General features: G+C 50.3%; 1 protein-coding gene across 8 annotated transcripts in view; it reads left to right on the forward strand.

Annotated features, from left to right (window-relative positions):
* The first annotated feature begins 1,405 nt into the window (after positions 1-1,405).
* The window catches only part of LOC140715866 (polycomb protein SCMH1-like), a 204,417-nt gene continuing 181,606 nt past the window's right edge, over positions 1,406-24,216 (forward strand). For 2 of the 8 annotated variants that reach the window (XM_073028348.1, XM_073028347.1), the window contains exons 1-2: positions 1,406-1,838; positions 4,327-4,536. Coding sequence is in view for 4 of the 8 variants with exons in the window: in XM_073028341.1 (XP_072884442.1) it covers positions 12,539-12,591 (53 nt within the window). In the remaining 4 variants the exon portion in view is untranslated. Of the gene's footprint in view, positions 1,839-4,326; positions 4,537-12,380; positions 12,592-24,216 lie in introns of all 8 variants that reach the window. The other 6 variants (XM_073028341.1, XM_073028342.1, XM_073028343.1 and 3 more) reach the window with 6 other exon arrangements.

A 24,216-nucleotide genomic window follows, 5' to 3' on the forward strand; every position in this document is an offset into this window, starting at 1 on the left:
GCTTCCTCAGAATACTTTTTGTTTGTGATAGACCGCTTGAAGCTGAACACAAGTATGTCAGCCTACTTATATCATGTAGGAATTTGGAGAAAAAAGAAATGAATTTCTATTGAATATAACATGTTTATTCGCATAACAATACTGATGATTTGCAATAATTCAAATAAGCTAAAAATGTCTTGTTGATGATTTTCATTTGTATAAAGGCTTATTGCATAAGTGTCCAACCATAACCAGCCAGCATTGATGGATTCCAGTTTCCCTGATACCGTTTCTCCATGACCGCAACGTCCTGGTGAAACCTTTCACCGTGCTCGTCACTGACTGCGCCGAGATTTGCAGGGGAAAATTCTAAATGGGAGTGCAGAGAATGAATCTTTAGTGACATGTTGAACTTTATGGTTTTGTACGCTTGCGGCATGTTGTCAAACCAGCTGCCTGTAGGTGCCAAGAAAAATAATATTTATTTATTTATGGAGATACAGCGAGGAATGGGTCCTTCCAACCCTTTGCGCCACACTGTCCAGCTATCCCCCCAATTTAATGTGAGCCTAATCACGGGACAGTTTACCAATTAACCTGCAGCCTGGTGGGACTTTAAACTCTGGGAGGAAACCCATGTGGTCACGGGGAGAACATACAAACTCCTTACAGGCAGTGGCGAGAATTGAACCTGGGTAAATTGAACAACTGCCACTACGCTACCAGTCAACAACATTCTCGAATGCCTTCCATGTGATTTTCTCCAGTCCCACTAGAAGTTCTTTGAATTGCCTGTCATTGTGGACCAACAACAACAACAAAAAAATGCCTTCCTCAATTCCTGGCATCAATTATTCTGACTTGAATTATGAATTTAAATGAGACATATAGGCATTTTCAAGAAATAGTGCGTGATAGGGAAATTCCATGGTGATTTTCATGATCAGCAGCCCCAGAATCCATTAGATACACCCACCCAAAAAAAATATTTAGGAAGCGAAATCTTAGTTGCCCTGTGTATTCAGATTAAGGCAAAGCACACAAAATGCTGGAGGAACTCAGCAGGCCAGGCAGGATCTATGGAAAAGATTTCCAGCAGCTGCAGATCTCGTGTTTGTATTCAGAGGAACGGCTTCAAGTCGAATTTCCTGTCGTGTGCACAGGACAGGTACAACGAAACACAAGCTTACATCAGGTCGCAGGTGGCGTAGGTTCAAACAGCACAGAAAAACATAAATTATACAGTGAAAACAAGATTGTACAGTGAAAACAGCACTAGAAAAACTCCAACTCAGTCACTTTTATCACCCCCGTTCGTGCAGTTGAACAGTGGTCACACCTCTGCTCGAAACAGTGACTTTCAGGTCAAAACCCAACCACTGCGTTGAACACACAAACAGAAAAGTTTCTCTTCGGCGCAGAAGTCTTTCCTCTTTGCCTCAGGACCTGAGGGCTGGGGGACGGGAGCGACTTGTTCCCGGACGGCGATGGCGATGCCGGTGCCGGTGCGGAGCCGGGCGCCAGGCGGGCCGGCGAGCCGCGGAGCCGCGGCTGGGGAGCTGGAGGCGGTGCCGAGGAACGGGACCCCCCACCACCCCCGCTCGCTGCTTTCTCCGCCGCCCGGGCCCTTGCCGGCTTCCATCAGTAGGGGTCGTGCGGTGTCAGCCTTTGTACTTTAGGAGACACATTCAAATGGGGGGGGGGGGGGGTGTCTCTCCCTTTCTTTCTTTTTCTCTCTCTCTCTCTCCTTCGTTCCCTCCGTCTGTCCTTCACTGCGCAGTCCTGTAACATGGCGGAGACTGACTGAAATCTAAGCGTTGAGGGGACGGATTCCGCATCTACCTCTCCCGGTGAAAGTAAGTAGCCGCGGCCCCGTTCCGTTCCGCTCCGCTCCCCGCCGGGTAACGGGAAAGCAAAGCCCGGCGAGCCGCAGCCCGGGCGCTCCGGCTGCTGCCAGCAGTGGCAGAGGGTGCGGGAGTGTGGGGTGTGCGCACACACTCCCCACTCTTTGTAGCCCACACGCCCGTCCGGGACAAGCCGCTGTCCGGCCGCCCGACGTACGGCGGCGCCGAGCCCAGCTCCGAGACGACGGGGCCGCTCTCTTGTTGATGTCGCATTTCATTGTGTGTGGCTTCTCCGCTCTCCCTTCACGCCTCCACTCCTCCTCCTCCCTCCCTCCCCCTGTCCCCTCTCCCTCTCCCTCCCCCGACCCCCCACTCCCCCGTACCCTCTACCCTCACTCCCCCTGTACCCTCTCCCCATGCCCTCTACCCTCACTCCCCCGTACCCTCTCCCCATGCCCTCTACCCTCACTCCCCTTGTACCCTCTCCCCATACCCTCTACCCTCACTCCCCCGTACCCTCTCCCCTCACTCCCCCTGTACCCTCTAATTCCCCGTCCTCTCTCCCCTCACTCCGCCTGTCCCCTCTCCCCTCTCCCTCCCCGTCCCCCCACTCCCCCTGTACCCTCTACCCTCACTCCCCCTGTACCCTCTCCCCATGCCCTCTACCCTCACTCCCCGTACCCTCTCCCCTCACTCCCCCTGTACTCTCCCTGTCCCCTCTCCCCTCGCTCCCCCTGTACCCTCCCCGTCCCCTCTCCCCTCACTCCCCCGTACCCTCCCCGTCCCCTCTCCCCTCACTCCCCCTGTACCCTCCCCGTCCCCTCTACCCTCACTCCCCCGTACCCTCTCCCCATGCCCTCTACCCTCACTCCCCGTACCCTCTCCCCTCATTCCCCCTGTACCCTCCCCGTCCCCTCTCCCCTCACTCCCCCGTACCCTCCCCGTCCCCTCTCCCCTCACTCCCCCTGTACCCTCCCCGTCCCCTCTCCCCTCACTCCCCCGTACCCTCCCCGTACCCTCTCCCCTCACTCCCCCTGTACCCTCTCCCACGCAATCGACCTGTCCCCTCTCCCCTTGCTCCCTCTGTACCCTCCCCATCCCCTCTCCCCTCACTCCCCCTGTACCCTCTCCCTCACTCCCCCTGTACCCTCTCCCTCACTCCCCCTGTACCCTCTCCCTCACTCCACCTGTACCCTCTCCCTCACTCCCTTGTACCCCTCACCCTCTGTACCCTCTAATTCCCCCTGTCCCCTCTCCCATCTCTCCCCCGTCCCCTCTCCCCTCTCTCCCCCTGTCCCCTCTCCCCTCTCTCCCCCTGTCCCCTCTCCCCTCTCTCCCCCTGTCCCCTCTCCCACGCACTCAACCTGTCCCCTCTCCCCTAGCTCCCTCTGTACCCTCTCCCCTCACTCCCCCTGTATCCTCCCCGTCCCCTCTCCCCTCACTCCCCCTGTACCCTCTCCCCCCCACTCCCCCTGTACCCTCTCCCCTCGCTCCCCTGTACCCTCTCCCCTCGCTCCCCCGTACCCTCTCCCCTCGCTCCCCTTACCCTCTCCCACTCGCTCCCCCGTGCCCTCTCCCCCCTACCCTCTCATGACCCCTCTCTGACTCACTCCCCCCAACCCTGCTCTGCCTCACTTCCCCCGCTCCGCCTCAATCACCCCTCTGCCTCAGTCCCCCCATTTCCCCATTCCCCTCCCCACCTTCCTGACCCCGTCCCCTCTCCACCTCCCTGCCTCATGAACGCTCTGCACCTCCCTGACTCCCTGTCCCCTCACTGCCCACTGCCCTCACACCCCTTCCCCATTACCACCTTCCCTAACTCACCCCTCCCCCTCCTGTCCCCCTCTCCCCTCACTCACCCCACCTCGCCCCCTCCCCTTGCTCCCCCTCTCCCTTCCTCACCCCAACCCCTCTCCCTTCCTCACCCCCACCCCCTCTCCCTCCCTCATTTCCCCTCCCCTCCCCATCCCTCACCCCTTACTGCCCCATCCTCACTCAACCCCCTCGTTCCCACCCTTCCCTATCTCACCCCTCCCCTCTCCTTCTGTACCCCCTTCCCCCACTCACCCCTGCTCAGTCCCCCCCTTGCTCACCCCTGTCGCTCACCCCCTCGCTGCCCTCTGCCCTCGCACCCCCATCCTCACTCACCCTGTCTCCCACTCTCAACCCACCCCCACTCCCTACCCCTCTCCTCTCACTCCTCCTGTCTCCTCTGCGTCACTCCCCGAGCTCTCATTCTCCTCTTCCCCCTGCTCACCCCTCGCCCCTGCCCACCTCTCCTCTCCTCCCCTCAGCCCTCACTCCACTGCCTCTCACCTCACCCTCCACCCCTCCGATCACCCCACCCCTCCCCACTCATGCCCATCAGCCCCCATCCCAACTCCCCTCACCCTCCTCGTCACCCCCTCCCACCTCCTCACCGCCTCTTTCTGTGCTGTAGTGCTCCATGTTTAACGTGACTTTTGTTGCCTTTAAAATCCATTTGCTTTCCAATTTGCAGGTAATTTATTCTTCCGGGAACTCCTTGTGCCCAGGCATCCGACGCACCGAGATCACTCGTTGGACCCGAATTGCATTATTACCGGCAACCGAATGAATGGGAGAAGGAGTTTGCACCTCTCCCTGCCGCCATGTTGAGGACGGAAGTCTAAATGAATGCCCAGTAAGTCAGAAGCGTCTTGGCCTTCACACAAGCACAGACCTTCCCAAGGTACAGTCTGAGGTGATCTTTGTAATTTCAGGAGCTTTGTGGCTGTCAAGACAATGAGTTGTCCACTCAGTAGCCACTTTACTGAGTATACCTGTTATGAGCCATGACGTGGGTGATCATGGTCTGGATTCTAGCCCTCGTAAGTTTGTAGGAGCTTGCTGTATGTGAACTAGTTGCCGCATTCTTTGTCGTCATTATGCGCCGTGTCATATGACATCACCATTATGCGCCGTGTCATATGACGTAGGGGGATTGCTCTTGGCAAATTTTTCTACAGAAGTGGTTTGTCATCGCTTTCTTCTGGGCAGTGTCTTTACAAGACGGGTGACCCCAGCCATTATCAATACTCTGCAGGAGTTGTCGGCCTGGCGTTAGTGGTCACATAACCAGGACTTGTGATGTGTACCAGCTTGCTCATACGACCATCCCATCGCTTTATGTGACCCTGATCGGGTGTGGGGGGGGGGGGATTGGGTTAAGCAGGTGATAACACCTTGCCCAGGGGTGACTCGCAGGCAAGAAAGGAGTGCGTTCCAACTTCTTTGGTAGAGATATATTTCCACCCCGCTACCCCTAAGCACCTGCTTGTTAATGAAAATATCGAATCAGCCAATCATGTGACAGCAACAATGCGTAAAAGCTTGCAGACATGGTCAAGAGGTTCAGTTGCTGTTCAGACCAGACATCAGAATGGGAAGAAATGTGATCTAAGTGACTTGGACCGTGAAATGATCGTTGGTGCCAGACAGGGTGGTTTGAGTATCTCCAAAACTGCCGATCTCCTGGGATTTTCATGCACAGCAGTCTCTAGAGTTCATGGAGAACTGTGTGGAGGGGAAAAAGAACAAATACATTGAGTGAGTGGTAGTTGTGTTGGCGAAAATGCCTTGTTAATGAGAGAGGTCAGAGGAGAATGACCAGACTGCTTCAAGATGGCAGAAAGGTGATAGTAACTCAAAAAACCTCACATTACAACAGCAGTGTGCAGAAGAGCATCTCTGAATGCACAACACGTCAAACCTCGAAGTGGACGGGCTACAGCAGCAGAAGACCATGAACGTACACTCGGTGGCCACTTTATCAGGTGCAGGAGGTTCTAATAAAGTGGCCACTGTGTGCACGCCAGTGTGGCTGCCTTGTTATTGCATTGCCTTGAACGTCTCCGTCTTACCTGACTACTGATACTCACCTTTAACCCTTAGTGACTCACTGTTTATGTACCCAGTCGTAAGGTCAATTCAAATTGATCGTGAGAATCATCCGACGGCCAGCATCGTTGCTAGCAAATTTTATTTATTTGTTTATTGGGATTCTGCGAGTAACAGCCCCTTCTGTCCCTTTGAGCCACGCCGCCTAGCATCCCACCGATTTTTAATCACGGGACAATTTACAATGACCAATTAACCTCACTTTTTTAATATACATTTTTTCTGTTTTTTCACAATTTTTATTCTATTCAATATGTGTGTACTGTAATTGATTTACTTAATTATTATTTTGTTTCTTCTATATTATGTATTGCATTGAACTGCTGCTGCTAAGTTAACAAATTTCACGAGACATGCAGGTGATAATAATCTGATTCTGATGAAAGAAAGTTCAAAGTGAAGTAACTTTTATTATCAAGGTACATGTACATCACCCCAAAAAACCCTGAGACTCATTTTCTTGTGGGCGTACTCAACAAATCGATAGAATGGTAACTGTAACAGGATCAATGAAAGATCAACCAGAGAGCAGAAGAAAATAAACTGTGTGCAAGCGCAAATATAAATAAATAGCAATAAATATCGAGAACGTGAGGTAATGAGATTTAAACAGTCCTTAAAGTGAGAACATTGGTTGTGGGAACATCTCAATGTATGGGCAAGTGAGTGTAGTTATCCCCTTTTTGTACAAGACAATAGACAATAGGAGCAGGAGTAGGCCATTCAGCCCTTCGAGCCAGCACCGCCATTCAATGTGATCATGGCTGATCATCCACAATCAGTACCCTGTTCCTGCCTTCTCCCCATATCCCTTGACTCCGCTATCTTTAAGAGCTCTATCTAACTCTTTCTGGAAAGCATCCAGAGAATTGGCCTCCACTGCCTTCTGAGGCCGAGCATTCCATAGATCCGCAACTCTCTGGGTGAAAAAATTTTTCCTCAACTCCGTTCCAAATGACCTACCCCTTATTCTTAAACTGTAGCCTCTGGTTCTGGACTCCCCCAACGTCGGGAACATGTTTCCATGTTTCCTGCCTCTAGCGTGTCCAATCCCTTAATAATCTTATATGTTTCAATCAAATCCCATCTCATCCTTCTAAATTCCAGTGTATACAAGCCCAGTCGCTCCAATCTTTCAACATATGACAGTCCCGCCATCCTGGGAATCAACCTCGTGAACCTACGCTGCACTCCCTCAATAGCAAGAATGTCCTTCCTCAAATTTGGAGACCAAAATGAGAGCCTGATGGTTGAGGGGTAGTGACCTTTGAGCCTAATGGTGTGAGTCCTGATGTTCTTGTACTTTCTACTGGTATGGGAAGCACCAGAGGAAACCTGTACAGACACATGGGGAGGAGCGTGCAAACTTGCTTACAGGGGAAAGTGGAGTTGAACTCTGAACCCCAACCCCCTAAGCTGTAGTAGCGTTGAACTTACCACTATGCCACTGTGGTGCCCCAAGTGAAACTAGCTCGGATGGAAGATTTTGGTTGGCATGGACTAGTTAGGCTGAGGGGCCTGCCTCCATGCTGAATAACTCGATGCCTTTAAATGAGATTAAAGATTTTAAAATATTGCTTTATTTGTCATGTACAGTACATTAAAATGTTGAAGCAAACAGTGAAATGCGTCATTTGCATCGCCAACCTCTGATGTGCTGGGGAAGGCGGTGAGTCTGGTTTAAGATGGCGCTGGTGAATCTCAGCGATTTCTGGCTGGTGGCCAGTGAAACGAGGAGAACAGCTAAGTACTCTGTTAATCACTCCACTTCTGCTAAGCGATCACCATGAGCGATAGTCTGTAACTTCCCTTTGGACCTTCGACGTGGCAGAGCTGGGGTGAGGCAGTGGGCCCGTTGGCGAAGACCCGAGGTTCGATCGATTTAAGCGCCGGGTGGAATTGGAGAGGTCGGGTACAGGCCAAACCGAGGCAGCGGGGTTCAGGCCCCATACTGTAGCAAGGCAACTGAACCCGATGTTTAGGTGCTAGGCAGGTCAGGTTGTTGGGAACTGGGGCGAGGGACAGGCTGGTTCAGCTCGCTGTTCCACTCTGCGCTGAATTAAGGGTCCGGAGATGGACTCTCTGTGGACTTCAGTTCATTTTCCCCTCTCCTGCCTTCTCCCCATATTCCTTCATGCCCTTAGTCAACAATCTATCAACCTCTGCCTTAAATCTACCCACTGTGTTGGCCTCCACAGCCGCCTGTGGCCACGAAATCCACAAATTCACCACTCTCTGGCTGAAGGAGTTCTTCCTCATCTTCATTCTAAAAGGATGTCCCTCTACTCTGAGGCTGTGTCCACCCTATCGAGGCCCTTTCAACATTCAACAGGTTTCAACAGGCTTGTGCCATTTAATGCCTCTTTTGAGGTCCTGTTATATTACTTGTTTTGAACCAGAGGGAGGTGATAGGCTGGTAGGGAGAAGAGAAGGGGTGAGAGGGTAACTAGAGTGTGGAATGGAAAGAGAGAGGAGGGAGGGAGGGAAAGTAATTCCCTCTGTAACACTCTCAAAATGCTGGAAGAACTCAACAGATCAGGAAGCGTCTACGGAAATAAACAGACACTCGATGTTTTGGGCCGAGGCCCTTCTTCAGCACTGAGAAGGAAGGGTGAAGATGCCAGAATAAAAAGGTTGGTGGGAGGGGAAGGAGGAAGGGGAAAATTTGATTACCAGAAGGAGAAATCAATGTTCATGCCATCAGTTTGGTAATCACCTCTTATTCTCTGGTCCTGATGAAAGTGTCACAGGCTGAAGCATCAACCGTTTATTCCTCCCCATAGATGCTGCCTGACCTGCTGAGTTCCTCCAGCTTTTTTCGGTGCCTTGCTTAAGATACGTAGCGTTTGCAGAATCTCTTGTGTTGATAGAAAACTATGGCTGATTGGATATTGTTCTACGTGACTGGAGTAGCTGGTGTGCTCTTTGTCCGTTTTGCTCATGCTTGAAAAGATTTCACCTTTTTTGCCCGAGTTGCACATCCTGGATATGTAGTTATTTCATAACACTAGGGAAAGGAAACTAAGGACTAATTCCCAAAGTAGTTGGAGAGGAAGCATTCAAGTCAGGGCTTCTGAAACTGAGGAAAAGTAGTGATGTGGGAAGAGAAGACAGATGGAAAGAAAGAAAATACTTGGAGTATTGTGCTTAGTTCTGTTCTCCTCACTATAGGAAGGATGTGGAGGGTTCAGAGGAGATTTACCAGGATGTTGCCTGGATTAGAAAGCTTAGCTAATGAGAAAAGATTGAGCGAGTTTGGTCTATTTGGAGCGAAAAAAGATAAGGAGTGACTTAATAGAGGAGTACAGGAAGGGCACTTGAGTGGTTAGCGAGATCCATCTAGGACAGAAATAGCTAACGTGAGGGGGAATCATTTTCAGGTGATTGGAGGATAGTATGGGGGGGAAGTAGATGTAGTATTTTTACAGAGTAAAGTAGGTGCATGGAACATGCTGGCAAGGAACAGTAGAGATAGATATATTAGGGACATTTAAGAAAGTTAGGAAGGATATATCTGATGTTGTGGTGTTCACCGAGCTAGGCAATTGGCTTGCAAACATTTCATCACTGGTCGAGTGCGATTGTTGGTGTTCCTCTTTGGGAGTGCTCGCTTTTATAAGCCCCCCCCCCCATTTGTTTGCCTTGGTCCAGACTAGTTACCCCCTTCAGTTGACCTTTGAATTCTATTGGCTCACGTTTCTTTGGGTCTTAGGGGTTTGTAGATGGTGTCAATTTTGATCAGTTTGTTTACAGAATTATCAGAAGAGAAACATGCTTCTAAAAATTCTCGTGCCTGCTTCATGTTTGCCTGTGCCAGAGCCTCCCCGGTGTCCTAGTTTGACGTGGTGTTCTCGGTCTTCAAGTACCGAGATCAGTGACGGTGGATCATGTCTTTGAATTACCAGTTTGTGTTCCCATAAGCGAGTTGAGAGTTTACGTCCTGTCTGGCCGATGTAGTTCTTGTCGCAGTCTCCACAGGTGCTCCTGCACACCAGGATGCTTTTGTCGGCTGTCTTTACTGGTACCTTGGTTCTTGACACAAGCTTCCTTAAAGTCGCTGTTGGTTTGTGAGTGATTGTGATGCCGTGAGGTTCGAGAGTCGAGCTGTCATTTCTGAGATATTCCTGATATAGGGCAAGATCGCAGGTTTCAATGCAATTTGAGAAGATCTGCCTGACCCTCTCTCCTCGTAAACAGCTGATGAAATTCCGTGGGTAACTGTTCCGGAGCACTTTAATAAGTGCTTCTCTTCTCTGGTCTGAAGTTTGGTAGTGCGGCAGTGTGCTTGTGCTCCCTTAAATAAGGTGTGGATGCAGCTTTGTGGGCTGGGTGGTTGCTGTGGTAGTTGGTCTGTGCGTTCAGTGTGGTCTTCAAGCTTTCATACCTCTTCCCCAACGGCAGTACAGAGAAGTTGCCACTGAAGACAACACTTCAATACTTGGTCTGGGTGTGCTTATCCTTCTGGTAGACCAGATGTCTCTAATGTACTGTCCGTCCTTCTCATGACAAGTTCATCCAGCAGTGCGAGTCAGTTCTTACTTTCTCTTTCCTTCGTAAACTTGATGTGGCTGAATATGGTGTTGATTTTGCTAAAGGTATCCTTTATAAGGATATACGGGAGGGAAGGGTTAAATTGATTTTAGAGTAGATTAAAGAGATAGCACAGCATTGTGGGCTGAATGGCCTGTACTGTGCTATACCGTTTTAAGTTCTGTGAAAGGATTCATTCTGGCTGTACAATGGTTAGACAAAACTGCCAATGTGTCAGGGGCACCAGCCTACCCGTCATCAAGGACAGGTGTACAGAAAGGACCAGAAACATCCCACCCACCCTGCTCGTGGACTGCTTGTCCCACTCTCCTCAGGGAGGAGGTTATGTAGCATCCAAGCCAGGACCAGCAGACTCAAAAACAGTTACTTTCCCCAAGCCGCCAGACTGATCAACACTTCCACCCAGATAACCCAACGTACCACAGCCCCAACCACCATTACCTTCTCACTTCCTGTCGGAGTCCACTTGCATACAGGCATTTGTGCCTAACATCACTTTATGGACATACAATCAATCTAAATTAGGTATCTTATGTGTTTATATTTACAGGTTTCCCCCGCTATTCGAAGGTAGAGCATTCCTATGAAACCGTTTGTAAGCCGAAATGTTGTAAAGCGAAGAAGCAATTACCATTAATTTATATGGGAAAAATTTGTGAGCGTTCCCAGACCCAAAAAAAAACCTACCAAATCAAACCAAATAACACATAAAACCTAAAATAACACGAACATATAGTAAAAGCAGGAATGATATGATAAATATACACCCTATATAAAGTAGAAATATTGTATGTATGGTGTAGTTTCACTTATCAAACTCGGGAAGACAGTGAGCCAAAATCGATTTGGAGAAAAAAAAAATCGGCACGTACACGCCTATGCACGTTCACGTATACGTATGTACGTGCGTACACATACACGCATACACAAACAACTGCCCGCACAAGGCTTCACGGTCGTTGTAGTCTTTTTCGGGGTAAACACACGTATAAAGCGGGCATCTTTTTTTCGTAAAAGCGAAAATCCTCTTCGGTTAGCGAAAACAGGTACTAATGTAGGTCTTCCGTAACAGCGAGCTGTCGTAAAGCGAACGTTCAAAAAATGGGGGCCACCTGTATTGCATTTTTTTAATTGTTCTTCATCTTGTAGTGTTTTTTTGTGCTGCATTGGATCTGGAGTAACAATTATTTTCTTCTCCTTTACACTTGTGTTCTGTAAGTGACATTAAACAATCTGAAATGTTGATTTGGCTGACCCCGTTCCCTGCCTTGTGTGACTCTGTGGGAGGAGGTCAGTTGAATTGCCAGAGTTAATTTAACTCCGAGGAAACTCCTAATCATTTCGTAACTAGCTCCGGGGTTTGCTGTGTCCTCCACTGTCTGTTCCAAACCTTAATTGTGGTCTGCTCGAAGAGCCCTCCCAGTTGAATCTCGGTCCCTCTGAGAGGGCTTGAAATGGAACATGTCATTGAGTGCCCTTACGGGAGTTGTGTCCAGGCCTTTGTTTTCAGCCGCGGCACATCTGTGGTCTATCAACAACTCTGCCGTCTGACATTTCCACTTAGTTCAGTGTTAGTATCGTCTCCTCCCTCAGGAAGCTCAGCCCTGTGCGCTCGAGGTCAGTGCCACGGATCTATCTGTGTCTTTGCCTGGAGACGAATTTGTTTAATATTTTCCACTCTGTCAGTGACCTTGTGGTGTTTGAGGAACTTCAAACGAGTAACGACGACCTCCATTTCTGAGGGCCCGCACTTCACTGTCTTGCAGGACCTCTGTTTAAAGACATAGACTAACTTTGATCATAGAACCAACTTAGAAAGGGGCCTTTTGGTTCATGAAATCTGTGCCAAACACAGTGCCAAATTAAACTAATTCCTTCTACCTACATATAATCCATATCCTTCCATTCCCTGCATATCAAAATCGGGATTACTATTACCAACATGAGTCATGAAATTTGTTATGTGGCAGCAGGACATTGTAATACATAATAAAAACTGTAAATTATTGTATATTAATTATATATAATTATTATACACATGTAATAATTGCCAGTATTGATTGACAGTGTGTTATTTCCAATCAGCATAGATCTTGGACTTATGGTGTCTACCTGCAAGGGCTCAGTTGGTCAAGGTCGACCAGTGATGTTGCATCCTAGCTATCTAAGTAGGCAAGCCAGGCGGTAGGATATGGAGAAGAAGCCATTGCCCATGTAGCAGACTCCCCCTCTCCACGCATCTGATGAACCCAAAGGAGCAGCAGAGACCGAGACAGTTTAGCACCAGGAGTTGCCGGTCAGTTCTGAACACAACACAGGACTGCCTTGAGGATTCCAACTCCCGACTTTTCCCCCCGGGGTTTACTCCCAAAGGCTTCGCCCATGGGTGGCTACAGCCGCGAGGCAGTGGAGTTTTGAGTTCAGAGTTTTCCATCTAGATGAGCTGCCAACTACGGCTGACAAGCCCCATCTGCCTGAAGCGACGGGTTTTAAGGTGCCTGTAACCTGCCATTGCCCCTTCTCCCGTCAGTAGAAACAGTTCTGCCGGGTTTAGTAGCTAAGCCATACGTGAAGGCCAGGAGCCGGACTTGGTTGTCAGAGGCTATTTGAGGCGCACGGCTTTGGGAGCATTTAATAGGTAGTGGGAACCCCCATGCGTGAAAGGGAACTAATATGAGACACAACTTGGTGATTTATCAGTGGAATTGATGATTCTGACCTGTGCATACTTTTAAACACCTCCACCTCCAACCCCACCCCGGAATTAGTCCTTGCGGCCCTACCTTCCATGCTGCCCAGCAAACACCGATTTAACCCTGATTGCAGGACAATTTACAATGACTGGTATGTCATTGGACGATGAGAGGAAACCGGAGCACCCACAGAAGATCCGCAAGATCACGGGGAGAGTGTACAAACTCCTTACAGGTAGCGGCAGGAATTGAACCCGGGTCACTCGCGCTGTAAAGCATTGTGCTAACCACTACGCTACCATGCCACTAACCAACCTACGGTTTTCTTCCCAGACAGTCGTGTTTGTTGAATGGTGGCCCCAGCTTCCCGAGTACTTTTACGTTGTCCTTGGATATCTTTGCTCTCTTCAGAGCCATTGGCCTTTCTAACACGATTAAATTAGTTCGGGGCCTAGGACTGAAGGTCAGAGGCCTAGAGGCGGCTGGGGGTGGGAGGCCTGTCTGTGTGGGTGGGTGGGATGGCAGGTTAAGGGGCTTGTTTTGTTGTTGTTGCTGTTGTTGTCTGTCCTTCTGCTGAATGTGGTGGGCCAGAATGTGTGGTGGCATTTACGGACAGCCCCCAGTATATCCTTGGGTTGTGGTTGTTAATGCAAATGGTACAGTTCACTGTATGTCTCGATGTATCTGAAAATAAATCTAAATCTGAATTTTCCGACTTTGACCATCATCTTCATTTTGTCCCATGCTCTTTTGATTCTGTTATTCCTGTGCTTTGTGTCTCCTTTCAACTCTGTTTAAAAGGATGTGCTGACACTGGAGGGGGTTCAAAGGGGGTTCACGAAAATGATCCTGGGGTTGAAAAGCTTGTCAGATGAGAAGCACTTGATGGCTCCGCGCCTCTACTCACTGGAATTCAGAAGAATGAGGGGTGACCTCGTTGAAACCTATCGAATGGTGAAAGGCCTTGATAGAGTGGATGTGGAGAGAATGATGGGGGAGTCTAAAGACCAGAGGACACAGCCTCAGAATAGAGGGGTGTCCTTTTAGAACGGAGATGAGGAATTTCTTCAGCCAGACGGTGGTGAATCTGTGGAATTTGTTGCCACAGGTGGCTGTGGAGTCTAGACTATTGGGTATGTTTAAGGCAGAGGTTGATAGATTCTTGATTAGTCAGGACATGAAGGGATACGGGGACAAGGCAGGAGATTGGAGCTGAGAGGGAAAATGGATCAACCATGATGAAATGGCGGAGCAGACTCGATTGGCCAAATGGCCTGATTCTGCTCCTATAAATTCAGTTATATATAATTACCCCACTGCTGATGTACCATGGATCCTGCCTTTGCAAATATTATTATTTAAGGATTCAAGATTATTTAATGCCATTTCCAGTGCACACGTGCAGAGGAGAGCAAAATAATTGTTCTGAATTGTGTTAAATCAGCAAGACAAGCATATTACAGTGTCAGAATCAGGTTTAATATCACCGGTGTGGCGACCCACTTCCTAGCGCACTCGAACCGGCTCACAAATAGCCAGCGCGCAGGCACAAAGGCCAGGTCCGCAACAAAGGCAAAAAGCCTGCGGGGGTTTGTGAGTATGTGTCCCTTAGAGCATCCGCGCCCGGGGAGGGCGGGATGAGGGAGGCCTTAAAGCAAGGCTGTGAAGTTCGAATAAAATTATCTTTGATTGCAGTTTACTGACTCCGAGTCGTTATTTTAGCGCTGCGTGTAGCACACCGCTACAATTGGTGACCCCGACGGTCCAAACGATTTTTGGACCGGAGATGACCAACGCCGCATCTGTTCATGCGGTTTTGTTGAAACTGCCAAGCTTCTGGACGCTACGACCTCACCTATGGTTCCAGCAAGCAGAAGCCCAATTCCACGTTCGGCAGATAACCTCAGAGGACACCCGTTACTACTACGTGGTGAGCTCCCTCGACCAGGACACAGCGGCCCAGGTCGCGGAGTTCGTACAGTCTCCCCCGGCGGACGGCAAGTACACGGAATTCAAAGCCCTGCTCCTAAGGACTTTCGGACTCTCACGGCGCGAGCGGGCTGCCCGTTTACTGCACCTAGATGAATTGGGGGACAGACCGCCATCGGCTTTAATGAATGAGATGTTGTCTTTGGCCGGCGGACACACACCCTGCCTCATGTTTGAGCAGGCATTCCTGGAGCAGCTGCCCGAGAGCATATGCCTGCTGCTGTCCGACGCGGATTTCAGCAACCCCCGGAAGGTGGCAGCCCGGGCGGACTTGCCGTGGAACGCCAAGAAGGTGAGTGGGGCGTCCATCGCACAGATCACCAGGCCACGCTCCCAGCAGCAGACCAGACCAGGCCCGGCAGCAGAGCCCACTAGCCCCAGAGGCAGGGGTGGGGAGCCCAACGAACACTGGTGTTTCTACCACCAGCGGTGGGGCACAGAAGCTCGTCGTTGTTGCCCGCCCTGCCCGTTCCTGGGAAACGCCAGGGCCAGCCGCCACTGATGGCTACGGCGGCTAGCCATCAGGATAGCCTCCTGTATGTGTGGGACAAGAGGTCGGGACGCCGTTTTTTGGTTGACAGTGGTGCCGAGATCAGCGTCTTACCTCCGACGAGTTACGACACCCACAACAGGGCAGCGGGTCCCCCCCCCCGAGGGCCGTGAACGGCAGCACGGTAAGGACCTACGGCACCCGTAAGGTGCAGCTACAGTTCGGCTCCAGCCAGTTCACGTGGGACTTCACACTGGCCGCTGTAGCCCAACCGCTTCTGGGCGCGGATTTTTTGTGGGCTCACAGCCTGCTGGTCGACCTGCCGAGGCAGAGGCTGGTCCACGCCGAGACCTTTCAGACGTTCTCCCTGGGAGAAGCCCAGTTGCCAGCCCCATACCTCGGCTCCATCACGCTGTCCGACAACGACTTCACCAGAGTCCTGGCAGATTTCCCATCGGTTCTGGCACCGCAGTTCACGGCAGCCATGCCCCGACACGGCGTACAGCACCACATCCCGGCCCAGGGACCACCCCTCCACGCCCGTGCTCGGTGGCTTCCCCCGGACAAGCTCCGACTGGCGAAGGAGGAGTTCAAGAGGATGGAGGAATTGGGGATCATCCGGCGGTCCGACAGCCCATGGGCCTCCCCCCTGCACATGGTGCCCAAAGCGACAGGGGGCTGGAGACCGTGCAGCGACTACCGCAGGCTGAACGAGGCTACCACACCGGACCGCTACCCTGTGCCGCACATTCAGGACTTTGCAGCAAACCTGCACGGCGCACGGATCTTCTCCAAGGTAGACCTCGTCCGAGGATACCATCAAATCCCGATGCATCCGGATGACGTCCCCAAAACGGCTCTCATCACCCCGTTCGGCCTTTTTGAGTTCCTCCGCATGCTGGTCGGCCTGAAGAATGCCGCACAGACGTTCCAGCGGTTAATGGACGCGGTGAGACGCGACCTGGACTGCGCATTCATCTATTTGGACGACATCCTCATAGCCAGCAGCAGTCGTCAGGAGCATCTGTCCCACCTTCGTCAGCTCTACGCCCGACTGAGTGAATATGGTCTAACAATCAACCCGGCCAAATGCCAGTTCGGGCTGGACACCATCGACTTCCTGGGCCACAGGATTACTAAAGACGGGGCAACCCCTCTGCCCGCTAAGGTAGATGCGGTCCGCCATTTCCCCTGACCCACCACGATCAAAGGCCTTCAGGAGTTCGTAGGTATGGTCAATTTCTACCACCGCTTCCTCCCTTCAGCTGCCCAAATCATGCGCCCCCTGTTCGCCCTGCTGTCGGGTCCGGGCAAGGACATTACCTGGGACGAGGAGTCCGCCGCCGCTTTCATTCAAACGAAGGAAGCCTTGGCGAATGCCGCGATGCTAGTGCACCCCAGAATGGACGTCCCTACCGCCCTCACAGTGGACGCATCTAACACGGCAGTCGGTGGGGTGCTGGAACAACTCATCGAGGGGCGCTGGCAACCCCTGGCGTTTTTCAGCAAACACCTGCGGCCACCCGAGCTCAAATACAGTGCTTTCGACCGGGAACTGTTGGCGCTATACCTGGCAATCCGGCATTTCAGGTGCTACTTAAAAGGTAGGCCCTTCACCGCGTTCACGGACCACAAGCCGCTTACCTTTATGTTCACGAAGGTGTCCGATCCCTGGTCGTCCCGCCAGCAGCGCCATCTGTCCTACATCTCTGAATACACGACGGATGTCCGGCACGTCTTGGGTAAGGACAATGTCGTGGCGGACGCGCTCTCTCGCCCTAACATTCACGCCCTTTCCCAAGGGGTAGACTTTGAGGCGCTGGCAGAGGCGCAGCAGGCAGACGAGGAGATCCCAAGTTACAGAACCGCAGTCTCCGGCTTGCAGCTCCAGGACCTCCCCGTAGGCCCAGGTGAGAGGACCCTACTCTGTGACGTCACCACCGGCCAGCCCCGCCCCATTGTTCTGGCAAACTGGCGGCGCCGTGTTTTCGACTCCATTCATAACTTAGCGCACCCCTCCATCAGGACAACTGTCCGGCTGGTAGCCAACCGGTTCGTTTGGCACGGACTCCGCAAGCAGGTCAGTGAATGGGCCAGAATGTGCATGCACTGCCAGACGGCCAAGGTGCAGCGGCACACCAAAGCTCTGCCACAGCAGTTCCACCCCACCCACCGGCGTTTCGACCACATTCATGTGGATATCGTGGGCTCCCTGCCAGTGCGGCACCTCCTAACTATCGTGGACCGGTTCACAAGATGGCCAGAGGTGATCCTGCTCACCGACACCACCTCCGAATCTTGCGCCCAGGCACTGATCGCCACCTGGGTGTCCCGCTTTGGTGTACCGGCCCACATTACCTCCGACAGAGGCGCCCAGTTCACCTCCAGCCTGTGGTCTGCTATGGCCAGCCTGTTGGGGACACAGCTGCACCACACCACTGCCTACCACCCACAGTTGAACGGACTGGTGGAGCGTTTCCACCGTCACTTGAAGTCGGCTCTCATGGCCCGCCTGCGAGGAGCTAACTGGGCGGACAAGCTTCCCTGGGTCCTACTCGGCATCCACACGGCGCCCAAAGACGATCTGCATGCCTCATCGGCCGAGTTGGTGTACGGCGCACCCCTGGTCATCCCCGGGGAGTTCATACCAGCCCCAAGGGGGCAAGAGGAAGAACCCGCAGCGGTCCTGGGCAGACTACGCGAGAGGCTCGGTGACCTGGCCCCCATACCCACTTCGCAGCATGGGCAGAACCCGACCTGCGTACCCAAAGACCTGCAGAACTGTAAGTTTGTGTTTGTACGACGGGGCGGGCATCGGCCACCGCTGCAACGGCCCTACGAGGGGCCGTTCACGGTGCTCAGGAACAACGGGTCCACGTTCGTGCTGGACGTTGGGGGTAGAGAGGAGGTTTTCACGGTGGACCGACTCAAACCAGCCCATGTGGACCTGGCGCAACCGGTCGAGTTTCCGGCACCGTGGCGCAGAGGCCGACCTCCCAAACAGGGTCCGGCCCAGACTGTGGACATTGGGGGGGTGTATCGCCGGTTCTGGGGTGGGGGTGGGGGGTTATGTGGCGACCCACTTCCTAGCGCACTCGAACCGGCTCACAAATAGCCAGCGTGCAGGCACAAAGGTCAGGTCCGCAACAAAGGTAAAAAGCCTGCGGGGGTTTGTGAGTACGTGTCTCTTAGAGCATCCGCGCCCGGGGAGGGCGGGATGAGGGAGGCCTTAAAGCAAGGCTGTGAAGTTCGAATAAAATTATCTTTGATTGCAGTTTACTGACTCCGTGTCGTTATTTTAGCGCTGCGTGTAGCACACCGCTACACCGGCATATTTTGTGTAATTTATAGTGAGGTAGTGTTCATGGGTTCAACACCCATTCAGAAATCAGACAGTGGAGGGAAAGAAGCTGTTCCTGAATTGTTGAGTGTGTGCCTTCAGGCTTCTGTACCTCTTTCCTGGTGGTAGCAATGAGAAGAGGGCATGGCCTGGATGATGAGACAATACTTGCCATTAACAAGAGCATTAGCATACAAGATTGGCCATTGGCAGTGGAAACTTGATTGGCCAAGTGACCTAATTCTGTTCCAACATCTTGTGGCTTTACAGTCAATATTGACAGCAGAATCATGAAGGAAATGAGAGTCCATTTGATGGAAGACGTGTTCAAAGAGAAGGATTTTAATAAAACTCTTAAGAGGTGAGGGACTTGGAGATGGAGAAATTTGAGGACAGATTAGGCATCCTACAGCAAAGTACAGGCCCTTCAGCCCACAATGTTGTGCCAGCCTTTTAAACAACTCTAAGATTAATCTGACACTTCCTTCCCACATAAGCCCTCCGCTTTTCTTCCATTGTGTACCTATCTAAGAGTTTCTTAAATGTCCCTGATGTATTTGTATCTACCAGTACCCCTGGCAGCACATTCCACACATCCACCACCCTCTCCATTTTAAAAATAACTACCTCTGACATTGCCCCTGTACTTTCCTCTAATCCCCTTAAAGTTATGCCCTCTTGTTTTGGTCACTTCTACCCTGGAGAATTGTTGCTGGCTATCCACTCGATCTAAGTCTTCCCAGCCTGGTGTCCGTGGACCCTCCGTTAATGGTAGGGGTCTATGGCATATAAAAGGGGAACCCCTGGATGGTCAAAAAGTGGCCCGTACTCGTGTGAATTGCACTTGACCGTGGGGAGCATCACGTTTGAGGAACTCTGCAATTCAATCACCTTGCAGCTTTCTTACATCACCCCTCTCTCACCCACACATCCATCCACCTTCCCCATCACCTGGTTCACCTATCATCTCCCCATGCCCCCTTCTTATTCTGCCTTCTACCCCCTTCCTCTCCCGGGATCCCTTAATATCCAAAAAACCCGTTGGACTTTTCCCTTAATATTCATAGTGGTTGAGCCTCCAGAGGCCAAGCGGATGGTTCGAAATAAGCTACAGAGAGCTCTAAACTTAGTCAGCTCCATCATGGGTACTAGTCTCCCCAGCATCCAGGGCATCTTCAAGGAGCGATGCCTCAAAAAGGAGGCATCCATCATTAAGGACCCCCATCATCCAGGATAAGCCCTCTTCTCATTGCTACCATCAAGGGGGAGGTACAGGAGCCTGAAGACCCCTTTTCTCATTCCTGCTATCAGGGAGGAGGTACAGGAGCCTGAAGACCCCTCTTCTCATTACTACCATCAGGGAGGAGGTACAGGAGCCTGAAGGCCCCTCTTCTCATTACTACCATCAGGGAGGAGGTACAGGAGCCTGAAGGCCCCTCTTCTCATTACTACCATCAGGGAGGAGGTACAGGAGCCTGAAGGCCCCTCTTCTCATTACTACCATCAGGGAGGAGGATCAGGAGCCTGAAGACCCCTCTTCTCATTACTACCACCAGGGAGGAGGTACAGGAGCCTGAAGACCCCTCTTCTCATTCCTACCATCAGGGAGGAGGTACAGGAGCCTGAAGTCACACTCAACAATTCAGGAACAGCTTCTTCCCCTCTCCCAAAGGACATTGAACCCATGAACACAACCTCACTCCTTTTTTTTATTCCTATTTTTGCACTACTTATTTAACTATTTAATATCTATGTACTTAAGTAATTGTTTTTCTCTATTATGTACTGCTGTCACAAAGACAACAACTTTTGTGACTAATGCTGAAGATATTAAACCCGATTCCGATTCCTTTCAAAAATTCAACAATCGTTTGGTAATGAAATTACTTCTCATTTCTTTGCTGAATGGCCAACACTTCGAATCCACTTGGATGGGTAAAAAAGGTTTAGATCAGGGATTCCTAACCTTTTTTATGCCATGGGCCGATACCATTAAGCAAGGGGTCCGTGGATCCCAGGTTGGGAACCCCTGATCTAGAGCTATTTGGGTCAAATGTATCTAGCATAAATGGGCATCTTGGTTGTCAGAAACAAGATGGGCTGAAGGGCCTGTTTCTATGTTGTATGACTGTAACTCTCTGGCTCTCCTGATTTTCTGACTCAATTTGAGATGACAGACCCAGGAATGAAAGGGTTATCATAGAAGGAACGCTCGATGGATCTGTGGGATTCAGAAGGATGAGGGGGGAGATCTCTTTGATACCTTTCGACTGTTAAAGGCCTAGACAGAGTAGATGTGGAAAGGATGCTTCCCCTGGTGGGAGCGTCTAGGACAAGAGGGCACAGCCTCAGAATGGAGGAGCACCCTTTCAAAACAGAGATGCAGAGAAATTTCTTTAGCCAAAGGGTGGTGAATCTGTTGCCACATGCAGCTGTGGAGGCCAGGTCGTTGGGTGTATTTAAGGCAGAGATTGATAGGTTCTTGATTGGACACGGCGTCAAAAGTTACGGGGAGAAGGATGGGAACTGGGGTTGAGGAGGAGATTTTTTAAAAAAAAAGGAACAGCCATGGTTGAAAAGCTGAGCAGACTCGATGGGCCAGATGGCCTAATTCTGCTCCTATGCCTTACGGTCTTCTGGTGAATTCAGTAAGGAATCGAAGAACTGAAATCTATTTCAATCCAGGCAGCTAAAATAACTTGCTATAAATCTGTTTCATTAACACCACCATCAGTTTGTGAAAGGAAACACCTTCACAGCTTGGAATTGTCAAATCATTGTGCAGAAATAGGTTTTCTAAAGCAGGGGTTCCTGTTGTGTATTTAATATTTAGGTAATATATGAGTAATCTTATTGGTTGATTAAGCTTTCTTGTTCATATAAATATTCATTACGGGATATTCAAATACATGGTATCATGTCATCATGCCACCACATATGTACGCACGTCGCTTAAAGGAAACGAGAAGCTAGACCCTCATTAAAGGTTAATTTGCAGGTTGAGTCAGTGGTGAGGAAAGCAAATTCATTTTGAGAGGACTAGAGTATAAAAGCAAGGATGTAATGTCAAGGCTTTAATAAAGCACTGGTGAGACCTCACTTGAGTACCGTGAGCAAGTTTGGGCCCCTTAAATGAGGTGCTGAGGTAGGAGAGTGCTCAAAGGATGTTCATGGGAATGATTCTGGGATTGAAAGGCTTGTCATATGAGGACATTTGATGGTTCTGGGTCTGTACTAGCTGGACTTCAGAAGAATTAAACCTATTGAATGTTGAAAGGCCTCAATAGAGTGGATGTGGAGAGGATGTTTCCTGTGTTGGGGGAGTCTAAGACCAGAGGGCACAGCCTCAGAATAGAGGGGAGTCCTTCTAGAATGGAGATGAGGGATTTCTGGTGAATCTGTAGAATTTGTTGCCACGGGTACCAGTGGAGGCCAAGACATTGGGTGTCCCGAAGGCAGAAGTTAGGAGATTCCTGATTAGTCAGGGCATGAAGGGATATGGGGAGAAGGCAGGAGATTGGAGCTGAGATGGAAAATGAACCAGCCATGATGAAATGGTGAAGCAGTGTCGATGGGCCAAATGGCCTAATTCTGTTCCTATATCTATGGTCTTATTTTGGACTCCCGTGTCTTTCTTTGAATTAGTTTAATGTTTTGAAGTTACCAAGCATAACACGGGTGACGAGGTATTTTTAAAACAAACGTAAGCACAGTGAGAAGTTACAAAGCATAACAGTTCCCAGGTTTATGCCATGGAGCCTTACCGTTAACTGAAGGGTCCATGGATCTCAGGTTGGGAACCCCGGTTCTAAAGAGTTCCCTCATTTCTCTTTCTTTTGCTGTCTTTATGTATTCGATTCTTTATGTATTTATCCTACTGCCCTTGAATGTCCCTGTTCTTTCAGGCAGCACATCTTGTGATCACTTTCCTGTTCTTTTGCTAGTTATCTTAAATCAGTCCCATCTGGCCATGGTCACTGGAAGCAATTTCATGACCCCTCCTGATTTTGAACCCTCCTGTCAAATCCCATCTTCGAACAGCTCCTGGTTCTCCAGTCTCCCATGTAATTGTGTAATTCTGTGCTCCTTCACAAGGAGATCATTTGACGCAAGTACTAGGAGCAAGAGAAGGCCATCGCCTCTGGAGCCTGCTTCACCACAAGGTGCATGATGGCACCAGTGACGTGGGGAGAAAGGGGGAAGAGGTCCTGGAAGGATACATCCCAAAGATGAAGAAGTATTCTAAAGGGAAAATGAGGCAACTGTGGGTTATAAGGGAAATCAAAGACAGCGTAGAAGCAAGAAAGGCCATATAACAAAAACTAGTGGAAAGGTCAAGGATTGCAAAACTTTTAAAACCAACAGAAGGTAACTTAAAGCAGTGAAAAGATGAAGTATGAAGATAAGCCAGCCGATAATATAAATGAAGATTCCAAAAGGATATAAAGAGAAAGAGAGAGGCGAGAATGGATATTGGGCCACTGGAAAATGGCGCTGGAGAGGTGTTAATGGGTGAGAAAGAAATGGCAGGTAAGCTTAAGTATTTTGTGTCTGTCTTCACTGTGGAAGACACCAGCAATGTGCCAGAAATTTGAGAGTGTCAAAGGCAGAAGTGAGTGCCATTGCTATTAAGGAGAATGTGCTTAGCAAGCTGAAAGGCCCAAGGGTAGATAGGTCACCTGGACCAGATGGTGCTCACCCCAGGGTTCTGAAAGAGGTAGCTGAAGAGATGGTAGAGGCATTAGTAATGATCTTTCAAGAATCACTAGATTCTGGAATGGTTCCAGAGGACTAGAAAATTGCAAATGTCACTCCTCTCTTTAAAAAGGGAGGGAGGCAGAAGAAAGGAAACTATAGGCCAGTTGCCTGACTTCAGAGGTGGGGAAGATGTTGGAGTCCATTATTAAGAATGAGGTTTTGTGATACTTGAAGATTCTGATGAAATAGGCCTTGGTCAGCATGATTTCCTTTAAGTGAAAATCTTGTTTGTCAAAACTGTTGAAATTCTTTGAGGAAATAATGGATAGGGTAGACAAAGGCAAATCAGTGGATGTTGTGTACTTGTATTTTCAGAAGGCCTTTGACAAGATGCCACACATGAGGCTGCTTGACAAGATAAGAGCCCATGGTATTACAGGAAGCATACTAGCATGGATAGAAGATTGCCTGACAGATAGAAGGCAGAGTGGGAATAGAGTGGTCTTAGCTGCCAGTGACTAGTGGTGTTCCACAGGGGCTGGTATTGGGACCACTTCTTCTCACATTATATGTCAATGATTTGGGTAACGAAATTGATGGCTTTGTGGCCGAGTTTGTAGATGATACGAAGATGGATGGAGGGACAGGTATTGTTGAGGAAGCAGGATGTCTGCAGAAGGATTTGGACAGATTGGCAGAATGGGCAAAGAA

The sequence above is a fragment of the Hemitrygon akajei genome, chromosome 24, assembly GCF_048418815.1.
Source record: "Hemitrygon akajei chromosome 24, sHemAka1.3, whole genome shotgun sequence".
NCBI lineage: Eukaryota > Metazoa > Chordata > Chondrichthyes > Myliobatiformes > Dasyatidae > Hemitrygon > Hemitrygon akajei.